This window comes from Octodon degus, unplaced genomic scaffold (assembly GCF_000260255.1).
Source record: "Octodon degus isolate 3935 unplaced genomic scaffold, OctDeg1.0 scaffold00115, whole genome shotgun sequence".
Taxonomy (NCBI): Eukaryota; Metazoa; Chordata; class Mammalia; order Rodentia; family Octodontidae; genus Octodon; species Octodon degus.
In genome coordinates this window covers 6,960,848-6,972,367 of record NW_004524691.1, presented here as the reverse complement: position 1 = coordinate 6,972,367, position 11,520 = coordinate 6,960,848, and the positions used below count along the sequence as shown (strand labels likewise).

The 11,520-nt window shown below is 37.4% G+C and overlaps 1 protein-coding gene across 3 annotated transcripts in view; it reads left to right on the top strand.

Annotated features, from left to right (window-relative positions):
- The window catches only part of Ift80 (intraflagellar transport 80), a 161,095-nt gene that overhangs the window by 99,233 nt on the left and 50,342 nt on the right, over window positions 1-11,520 (top strand). For all 3 annotated transcript variants that reach the window (XM_023699687.1, XM_004639852.2, XM_023699688.1), the window contains one exon: window positions 786-949. In XM_023699687.1, the coding sequence (XP_023555455.1) occupies window positions 786-949 (164 nt within the window). The remainder of the gene's footprint in view (window positions 1-785; window positions 950-11,520) is intronic.

Genomic DNA, 11,520 nt, shown 5'->3' with positions numbered 1-11,520 from the left:
TTTAGTACAGGGTCTACAGAGTCTCATTACACAGATCAGACTCATAGTGATCCTCCTGTTTTCAGCCTCCCAAATGCTGGGATTAGAGGTGCGGAACCACGCCCAGTCACAATTGTGCTCTGAGCGTGCCCTGGGGGTGGGGCCAGCACAGTGTGCTGGATGTTGAACCCTGGTCCCTGAGTCTGCTGAGACAGGCGCTTTAGTTCGCTGAGCTATCTGGCTTCCCCTTCATGCCACACTGTTGTACAGGCTCAGAAGTTTTACAAAGTAAGATCAAACTTGTAAGCATCTCAAGTTGACATGATAAACCAACCAATAGTATCTAACATTTAAGTCACTGAATTATAATTTATCAGATTTTCCTTTTGGTCTTTTCTTTTTTCTTTGTTGCTACCAAGAATTGAACTCAGGACCTCATGCTTACCAGGCAGGCACTGCACCACTGAGCTATATCCCTGGCCCTATATAGCATTTTCTGATTGCCTTTGTATAAATTATCTTCTTCAGGAAAGGAAATTAATTGAAGGCATAACATAAATTAGGTCATAATTTTACTATATAGGGTAGTAATTATGGACATTTTTGTTTTTCTTCCCTTACCTCCATCAAAAACAAAAACTCAGAAATACAAATGTTGATTTTTAATTTAAGAATATTTTATTCTTTATATATCTATGTTCTTTTAATTGTCATGTAGATTTTTATAAAGAATAAACTTTTCCAATGTAAAAGTAAAAATATACTATCATCCCAATGAGAATATGTTGTCATTCATTATTTTTTAGACATTTTCTTCTTGTTGATGGTGGTGGTATCTATTTATATTCTTATGAAGGACGCTTCATTTCTTCTCCAAAATTTCCCGGCATGAGAACAGATATTCTGAATGCACAGACTGTGTCTCTAAGTAATGATACTATAGCAATAAAAGATAAAGCTGATGAGAAAAGTAAGTACATTTTTATAATTTTCCATTTGTTAGCTAACACTTTCATTCTCATATTAATATTAACTTTATATGAAAGAATTATGAGCTTCCTAGTGTTTTCTAAACATAAATAAGAACTAAATTTGTGATACTGTATGTAGTTGATTGAACAAATAGGTATAACATCTGAGATCAGTGGTCAGAAATAAATCTTATTCAGAAGCTGTTGGTAGAGAGTTTTAATGCAATATTGTGGTCCTAAAAATGTATATTAATTTGTAATTTCTTCTTTTTTTATTTTAGGGCAGGGTCTACAGGGTCTCACTACTAGATTGGACTTGTAGTGATTCTCATGTTTATAGACTCCCAAGAGCTAGGATTATAGGCACGCGCCACCATGCCCAGTCTCAGTTGCTATCTCAAGCACACCCTGGGGGCGGGGCCGGCTTGGCAGGCCAGGGGAGTAAACCCTCCATTACTGCACCTGGTTGCAGGGGCTTTAATCCATTGAGCTATTTGGCCAGCCCAATTGTAATCTTTTTAATATTCTCTTTTATTTCATATGGTAACACAGTAAATATCATACTTCATTGTACTTTGTTTATATATTTTTAAACTAAGTTGATATAGAATAAAATTATAAATAATTTTTCATTTAAAATTTAGGCCATGTTAACATTGGCAAATAAATGAGTATGTCAAATGTTGTAGAATTCCACAGTACAGTGAAACAATTTTATTAAGGCATTGCTATATAACAGATTCATTTGCCTGGTAGATACTTTTGAGTGGCTACTATATGCCATGTCCTTTTATAAAGGTTGAGTATATAAAGGTGAATAAGACATATAATCTACTAAATAAAATAAGCAAATGAACAATTACATAAGGGACTACTAGCAGATATACATGGTATGAAGAAAACTAATCAGAGTGAGAGATTGGGGAGTTCTCAGGTGAGACAGGGAAATGACTAGGAGAAAGAAGTGGAAGCATTCAGAAATAGAAACGTTTGTCATGTTAAGGAACTGCCAGAAAGCCAACTACAGCAACTGGATCAACATGAGCTAAAGAGAAGAGAAGGTCGGGGAGATAGGTGAGAAACAGATCACGTAGACTTAACTGTGGAAAGGACATAACATGTCGGGGACAGAGAAGGGAGTCTGGACGGACTGTGGAAATCAGTTCTGTTTTCAGGGTGGCATATTTGAGTGCTTTTTAGACATTAAAGCAGAGGTGAAGAATAAACAATACAGTAAGGAAATCCAGAGCTCAGGAGACAGATTGGCCTAGCAATAAAGCTTTAAGAGTCTTTGGATTACCTCAGGGGTTAGAGTCATAGCTCTAATTGAAATTACAGTACCTGAGAAGTAAGTGTACACAGAGAAGAGGACCAAAAATAGCACAACAGTATTAGAGATGAGGAAGAGAAGGAGTCAGTGAGTAAATGGAAAACCAGAGAATGATCCTAAATCCTAGCATAAAAGTATTAAATATTGAATAGTTGTTTTTAATCTTTGTACACATATTATGAAACACTATTCATTACTGTGATACATTATGGAAATATCTAATCTTTATACTCAGTGAGTATATAGTTCTTACCATTGAAGACTATTCAGGAGTTTGAAAACTTTAATTTTCACTGTCCTTCAGATATATTACCTCACATACTGGCATGAAATATAATTCTCCTAAATAGAGCTAATTTTTAGCTCTTAAAGCATTATTTGAGAGAAGACATAACAATTGATTTGTTTTTAAAATACTTAATTTCCAGTTAAAAATGAGGAAAAGAGAATGAAATAAAATACTATCCAGACAGTAGACCAAATTAAGGCTATGTAATTGCTAATAATAATTTGGAAATCAAATTTTTGTCTTCCAAAACAAATTGGAAATTCCTGGCCACTGAGTTTTCTGTCTCTACTGTTCTTCTTTAAGCTTTAATAAACTAGGTATGTTTCTAACTATATATAACTTATTCTTAGTTTTTCTATAATTCATAAAATAAATGACTTTGCTAATTTTTTTTCCTGGTGCTGGGGAGTGGACCTCATGCATGCTAGACACGTGCCATCATTCTTGCCATGGAGGGGCTCTACTACTGAACTACAACCCCAACCCTTTTTTATTTTACTTTGAGACAGAACATAAGATGTACAGGTTATCCTTAAACTTACAATCTTCCTACCTCAGTTTCTCAAATAACTGGAATTACAAGTGTGTGTACTGTATCTGACTTCATTATTTGATCCTTTGATAATATATAGAATTTTAGAGATAGAATTATGACCACTTCCAGAAATATATTTATATGCTAATAAATTGTTTTACTTATGTAATTTTGAGTGTTAAACAAGATAATTATATAATTATACTCTGTTACAAACAAAAAAATCAAAAGATTAAAATAAAATTATTGTAGAACTTACATAAAATGAGAGGGAGAATATTTTCCCATTTTGCCTAGATAGAGGTATAGGCTAACAATAAAAAAGCACAGTTGAAGTACCTGATATCTTTCCTGTACAAGAGGGTTGTCTACACATAGTATCAGTGGCTTGTTCTTAATTTAGGAACTTTTTATAGGCATGTTTCTTGTGCCAAGCACTCTATTATAGTAGATGCTCCAAAAAAATGGATATGAGATGGATTTGAATGGCTCTGTAAATAAGCAGTAGAGCTGTTGCTTTGCATAGTGGTTTTGATTTGTCATTCCCTATAGTGATTAGTAACACTGGGCATCTTTTCATATACCTGTGTCTCTGAGCAACTGTTTTGTCTGTCTTTAGATCAACTCTTGATTATCAGGGAAAATATTTAACCTTAAAATATCTATCCCATTTCATTATGGGAGATAATTCCCCCAACTACGAGGAAGAGAAATTATTGCTAATAGCTCTCAAAAAATGCTACTTTAGAAATAATAGTAAAATAATCATGATCTAATTAAAAAGCAATCAGTTGATAAATTACACCTTACTTGCATCCATCTTCTTTTGAAGCTATCTGCCAGGAAGTCATAACAGATTATTTACTAAAACACATGTCATTGCTGATCATAGATCCCTTATAGCAAAAGAAAAATGCTTTAGAAATAATGCTAAATAACCATTATCCAATTTAAAAGTGTTGTTAAACTTTTTTGCACATACCTCCTTTCATAAGCTAATTAAAAATTCATGGAGTTACTAGAGATGTGGAGAAGATAATTCTGAAACTTCCTGTCAAGAATTTAGGGACATGTTCAGACTGGGAGCTAACTGAGGCCCCAGAGCAAGTATTTATAATAAACGCAGGTTAAGACCTCTCAGTTATTCTAAGGCAGGCCATTTGATATTTTGGACCTTTGGGTGAATTCTGTACTATGGTGATCAGCATATAGTACCATTATTGTTGATTTATGGAGAATCTCAGTTGCTGGTAATCTTTTTCTTCCCAAACTGAGTATACTGAAGTACAGTTCTGACACTGACTGCTCAGTGTTAGTACAACCCAAAGGTTAAGGGCAAGGTCTTCTGCAAGCCTGACCTTACTTTTGATGGCAGCCCAAGTTTTTTGTGCCTGCACCTCTGACCACTGACTACAAATTTGAGGGTCCCCACAAATCCCTCAGGTTTAATAACTTGTGAGGATCCTGCAAAACTCAAAAAAGCCCTATATTTAGTCTGACAATTTTATTATAATGGTTCAGACTTGATGAGGCTTGAGAGCTTTTATGTCTTCTCATGGAATCAGGGTATGCCACTCTTGCAGCTTTTCTCTATGTTCGACCAGGAAGCTCTACTGAGCTTCAATGTCCAGAGACATTTTGGGCTTAAGTACATACTTACTTAGTTATGCTTAATTAAATCATTGGCCATTTGGTTGAACTCAGTCTTGCAAATGTTGGGGGTAATGGTTAGGGGCTGAAAAATGCCTATTTTCTAAATCATGTGCTTGGTCTTTTCTAGTGTAAGGATCCTCTGTCCTAATGCTATCTAGCAGCTCTCCTGAAATCACCTTCCATATCAAAAACTCTTATTACTAAAGGATTCCAAAGACTTTTGAAGCTATAAACAGGAACTTGCAACAAATTATTTATTATAACACAGATCATCCCCTGGTCTTTGACCATGGATCCTTTGTGATAAGGATCATTCCTATCAATAATACCAACATTAATATACCTAATGTTTAGTAGAGTTCATGTGAGCTAGGGATAGGAATTTCAGTTCCCAATATATTTTATCATCTGTATCAGTATTATGCTTTTACCAACAATGCCAATATTACATCACATTGAGGAATAAAAGTGAAAAGGTGTTAGCAATATTTCACTAGTCATTAATAATTATTCCATCATTGTGTTCTGTGACCAAAACATCTTCCAACATGAGACCACTGAGGTTTGCAGGATTCCATTCAATTTTATGAAGTTCCAAAAGCAAGGGTGGTGTCTCAGTAATACATACCTTCACCTTTCATACACCTGGTATAATGAGGCACTGTTGTTTCACATAAGAGAGACTGAAGCCAAGAGACCACCTTAGGTACATTCTTATTGCTGAGACACAATATCCAAACCCCACAATTTGAAGGGAGAACAGTTTATTTTGGCTTATACTTTGTGGAGGTTTCAGTAGCTTGTTGAAGCTTTTAGTTTGTAGAGGTTTTGGTACTTGTTGCTGAGACACAATATCCAACACCTATAATTTAAAGGAAGAAAAGTTTATTTTGGCTTATAGTTTGTAGATGTTTCAGTGCATACTCAGATGGTTCCAAGGCAGGGCGGCACAACAGAGCGGCATGGCAGAGGATAAACTGTAGCATAGTAGGCAGAAAGACTTCCTTCTTCATTCCTTTTTTTATTACATCCTGGCTCTAAGCCCATTGGCTGGTGCTGCCTATAGGATGGGAGGGTTTTCTCTCTTTAGTAAGTCCTTCATCCACAGGCAGAACTGTGCAAAGCCAATCAGTGGGACTAACCCAGTACTGTGTCACATACCATGATAGAGTCAATCCCTAAAGCCCTGCCTATGAGTGTGTGAGGCTTTAGGAGGACTTGTAGGCATGAGCCATATCAGAGGCAATTCCATTTTCTTGCTCCGTAGCTCTTATAAAACATTCATGTAATATTAGATTTAACCATCACATTACCCATTTATTCATTGCTTTATTTTGAGCCTGTGTATTACTCAGCTTCATGTTATTATAATAAAAACCTGAGGCAACTATTTATAAAGAGAAAAGGTTCATTTTGACTCATTGTTCTGGAGGTCCCAATCCAGATCTAGTGACCCCATGGCTGTAGACCTTATTTGTAAAAGTAGTACATGGCAAGAGTGTATGGCAAAGCAAACTACTTTCATCACAAAGAATAAAAAAAATTGAGAGATCAGAGTGCCACAGTCTCCAAGAGCATAATACCAGTGACCTAAGGACATTCCCATAGGCTCCACCTTTCAACCACCTCACCATAGGCCCACCTGGGAACCAGCCTGTAACAGATCCAGACCAGATCATAACAGCTATAATTTTACCATTTCTAGAGTAGAAGTACCTTCACTGTTAACCTCAAATTTGTTAAACGGAATGAAAATATAACCTATTCATAGTAGGTTCTTAGGAATTCTGACATAAAGGCCTAAAAGTATAGTTATATAGTTTCTTGCCTAGAAATTCTCTCTTCTTGCAGTTGCATTAGCAGCTTTCCCTTCTTCAGGTAGGGAAAAGAAAGTTGAGGTAATAAGAGGAAAAACAAACAAACAAAAAAATGCCGTACCAGCATCCTGTTTTTCCCACTACTACTTCCCAAATCGATCAGAAAAGCAGAGGAATCTATGTACTGTGGCCTCTCCCTTTGTTCCTCTTATGGTGAGTAAACACTGTAGGAATGAAAGCCAGCCCATTATGCCCACATTCTTCTTGCCCATTTTAGGCAACCATTATTGTAATTACCCATTCTAATTCTTTTCCAAGCCATTACTCTGAAGAGCCATGCTGATTGTTGAACATTTTGGATCATAAGGTGTCTTTCTTGTTCTGAAGAAATGTAATTAGATGATTCAAGTCAGTGCAGTGTCTTCTCTTTACATTGTTTTGTAGTACTCTTAACATTTGCATCTACCATTGGTCAAGGAAAGCCCTGACCAGTCTGTCTGTTCCTGTCTGGGCCCATTTGTAGCCCTCAGGGCTTCTGACATCAGTTCAACTTGTCAATCATGTGTAGCGTTTTCCTCCTGGAAAATCTGCCCTGTACACACCAGCCCCCCTTGTTGGCAGGGGAAGATCTTCTGATGGACATCAATATATCCTGCTTCAACACAGCCGCATAATTCCCATAGTGATACAGGGAGAAAAACTGGTCTTGGATGGGTGATCTCCAGATGATATAGGGAACCTCCAAATGATACAGGGAAAAATGATCTCCCAGCCTGACCTGTCCGAGTTCATATTCTCTAAAACCGAAGAATGAATTTTAGGAACAAGCGGAGGTTATGAGCAGAATATATTTATTGAGAGAAAGAAAGCTGTCTCTTCCAGGTACTTTTATGGTGTAAAACCATGCAGGGCTAAGGTGGAGAAAGGGGGAACTCACTTAGGTGGATGTGGGGTGGGACAAAACTATGGTCAACCAATGGGATTACAAGCACCATTGCTCAGGTAAAATTGATTAGGCCCAAGACCAAATGGGGTTAGCGAGACACTTACCAAGCAGACATGAATATAGAACAGGACTTTATCAGGTAGCCATCTAGTAGTAATCGGATTAATGATTCTTGGTCTCCCTCAGGTTGATGATCAATCTCGGATGCCAATCTTTAGGGAGGTTAGTATTTGCTCTTTAGATCTGGCTCACAAGCAGGAGCATCTGTCCCTCCCACAGTTGTAAGGTAATTTGTCTTTTGTGCAGTCTCCTTCGAGGGTCTGGCCCTGTCTGACAGCGTATAATATTTCTATCTAACTCGGCTGCCTATAGCAATAGGACTCTCTAAGGTTGTACCCTTTACGGCGTCCTTTTAATCAGCCTGTTTTCCATTGCCTTTTTTCTCAGCTATATGATCTGGCCATTTGTCGGTGACCATCAGTTGGTGAAAACTCAAAAATCCAGGCAGGAATGGTCAAATAGCTCAGTGGACTAAAGTTCTAGCTTTGGCAGAGCACACCGGCTGGGGTTCAGTCCCTGGTGTGCTGTGCTGGCCCCATCCCTGGGGCCAGCTGATATGGTGATTGAGACTAGGTGTGGTGGCACATGCCTGTAATCCCAGCTCTTGCGAGGCTGACCACAGGCGGATCACTATGAATCTGATTTACGAAATGAGACCTTGTAGACCCTATAGACCCTGTACTAAATACAAAAGTAGAAAAATCCAGGCAAACAGCATGTAATGCAGTCCACTAAACTAACTTGTTTTTATCTTCTTTGATCAGCTCAACATCTTCCAAACAAAATATGATCAGTTCATATTAGAGTCACCATCTGTTAACTAAGCAGCTATCTATTGGTTTGTTGAGTTCTGTTTATAGATTATAGTAATTACATAATCTGGCAGTTCCTTAGTTGGTTCCAGAGTTGGTCATAGGGGAAACTTGCTTTTGAATACCCTTTGTAATCTTTTGCATTCCCTTAGTGGTTTGATTCTGCATAGTTCATTTCCATGTTATTACAGGACAACTCTCCTGAGAGTTGCCCTCCCTAATAGAATCTGTCTCAGATATAACCCAAGATATTGTGGGTACTTTAGATTTCAAGATTACTTTATATTCTTCAGTTTAGAGGCAGTATCAATTCTTATATAAATGCAAGCTACTAATTGTCTCTCAAATGGAATTTTTTAGTCAGAGTCTAGTAGTTGTCACATGGAGGTGCTCACGGGCTTTTACCATGAGCCTCAGCCTAAAGTCCATCTAGGGTTAGTGTACAGAGCATTGTCTATTTCACCTTTCCAGTTTCTATTTTGTCCTCCTTGGTATGATTGATTGATTGATTGATTGATTCTTTGATAGAGATTGAACACATAGTCTTTGTATGGAACTGTATCTACAATGCTTATTATTTTTTATTTTCAGACAAGGTCTCTGAGTTGTTAAGTTGCCCAGTCTGGGCTTAGACTTGAGATCCTCCTGCCTCAGCTTCCTAGATTACTAGGATTACAGGTGTGTGCTACCACCCCTGCTTTATACCACTTGATATGAAAGGCCTCTGTGAGCTTGGGAAATCTTACTGGTTCCACATTGCATGTCCACTTAATATTTCTTGAAGGATAATTTGCATATGGTCTGCTTTACATTACTTGATAGAGGATACCATTTCCAGTCAGTGTTCCTAAGATACATTCAAAGTGAACCACAACTACTTCCTATGAGGCTTGTTCAGGCATATCAGTTTTCATCTGAAATTTCATCTTAATTAGCTCTTGCATGTATATATCCTCTCAATTTGATGACACCCTTCAGGACTTTATCAGCAGGTTTTGGTTTTATAATATCAGGTAGGGAAAATGTTCCTAGCAAGACATAATTACCACTCTCATAAAACATTCAGGTAAAAGAGCCATCTCTTACTTAAAGCCTGTGTACCTAGTCCAATTCTTACTCAACTTGTTACTTTAGTCCTTGCATTTCTGTATTTTCTCAGTTGTAGCCCCCTTTAGAGTTTGCCAATGGGTCTTGATACCATAGTGTATACCACTTCTGTATCCAAGGTGTCCTGGAAAGTTGTTTACTCCATGGCAGTTTTTACCAGTGATGTACATAGGATTTGCATGCCAGCACTGAGCTGGGGCAAGTAACCCTGGTCTTTCCCCAGATCTTTGTGTTAATTAAAGGGGAGAACATTGCTGTAGATCATAGGACATCAGGCTTCTTCTTGTCATCTTGGTCTTCTTTCCAAATCTCTTCCAAACTTGAATATCATTTAGAGTGCTTAAATGTTGAGTCACCAGTAGGGACTCGCATCACCCAACTTCTGTGTTTTGACTAAACAAAGTATTTCTTAATAACTTCATAAAGAATAACCAGGGTAGGGTTGAGTCCTTGACTCTCCCTTTTCTACTTCTGTGTCAGCACCATCAATGTTCACTTTTTTCACCCTGTTTCTTAGTAACTGTGTAGAGATAGACACATGCACACTTACACACACACACACACACACACACACACACACACACACAAATTAACCCCTTAGCATTTCTTCTAGCTAGTCCCATTCTTTTGGGAATCATTCTAGTCTTCGTAATCATTCTAGTCTTCAGCATAACTTTTTTTCCTTTGAAAATGGCTCTGATGCCAGTGGCCAGAATTTGGATCTTCCCTGTACATTCCTTCAGTAAAAGCCCTGAAACTAGAGGTTATATTTTGAACTGTTAATTGCTTCTTATTTGCTTAGCTCTTACTTTCATTTTAGTTATTGCAGATTAACAGTCACTAGAGTTGCATATTTCTTTTTAATTATTATTTTGCATTTTCTCATGAATGTAGTGAGCCAGTTTCTTAGGAGTTGTATCAATCATTTCTAAATTTGGTAGATAGCATTTACCTCCAACAACTGGTTGAAATATATATACCGTTTAGTACCATAGATGATACTGTAGCTACTAAAAAATCAGAGATTGTTCACCTCCTTTTTATTTTTATTTTTTCTCGAAACAAATATTTTAGTGATTCACAGTCATACTAACCCTACATTTCCTGATCAAACTTTTATATTTTCATCTCAACTAGGTGTGTTATAATTCATTTCTGACATTACCTGAAGTTAGCACAAATCCTAAATTTTTTTTTTTAATGTATTTGGTACAGGGTCTCACGACACTGTTCAGACTTGTAGTGATCCTCCTGTTTTAAGTCTCCCCAGTGTTGGGATTATAGGTATGTGCCACTATGCCGGGACTCAATGGCCGGCTCGGCATGCCCAGAGGCAGGCCAGCAAGGCATGTGGTACTGGGGATCAAGCCCCTGTCCCTGCACTTGCTTAAGTAGGTACTTAGTCCATTGAGCTATCTAGCCAGCCCACAAACCCTAAAGTTTAAGGATAAAATCTTCCACAAGATTGCCTTTACTTCTGCCAGTCCCCATCACAGAAGGTCCCTTATTTTTCTTTCAGTCTATAAAATCAAAGCCCCTCATTCCGCCCTGTTGCCCTTCACATTTGATAACTTGCGGAAAAGTCTTAGAACTCAGGAAGGCTATATTTACAATTCTAGTTTTATTATAAAGAATGTACATAGCTTGAGGCTTGGAAAATGAGTCACCCCTCCAATCAGTGTGTTTACTAACTAGGAAGCTCTGCTGAGCTTTGGTGTCCAGGTTTCTGGTGGCATCTTATTACATGACATAATTAATTAAGTAATTATCTACTAACTGAACTCAGTCTCCAGTCCCTTTCCCATCTCTAGAGGTCAGAGATAAAAAGTTGTAGCATTACATTCACAAGTTAGTCTTTTTTTATTATTTTTTTTATTTTTTTTCAAAGTTTTATTGATAAACAGCAATGAGACAGTTTCAAATCCAATCGGAAGTACAGTTTCAACAAATAATACACTGCATATATTCTTCTTAGTGGTTAATTGCTGTACAAGAAGTGGACTTGTGATCCTATTTACAAA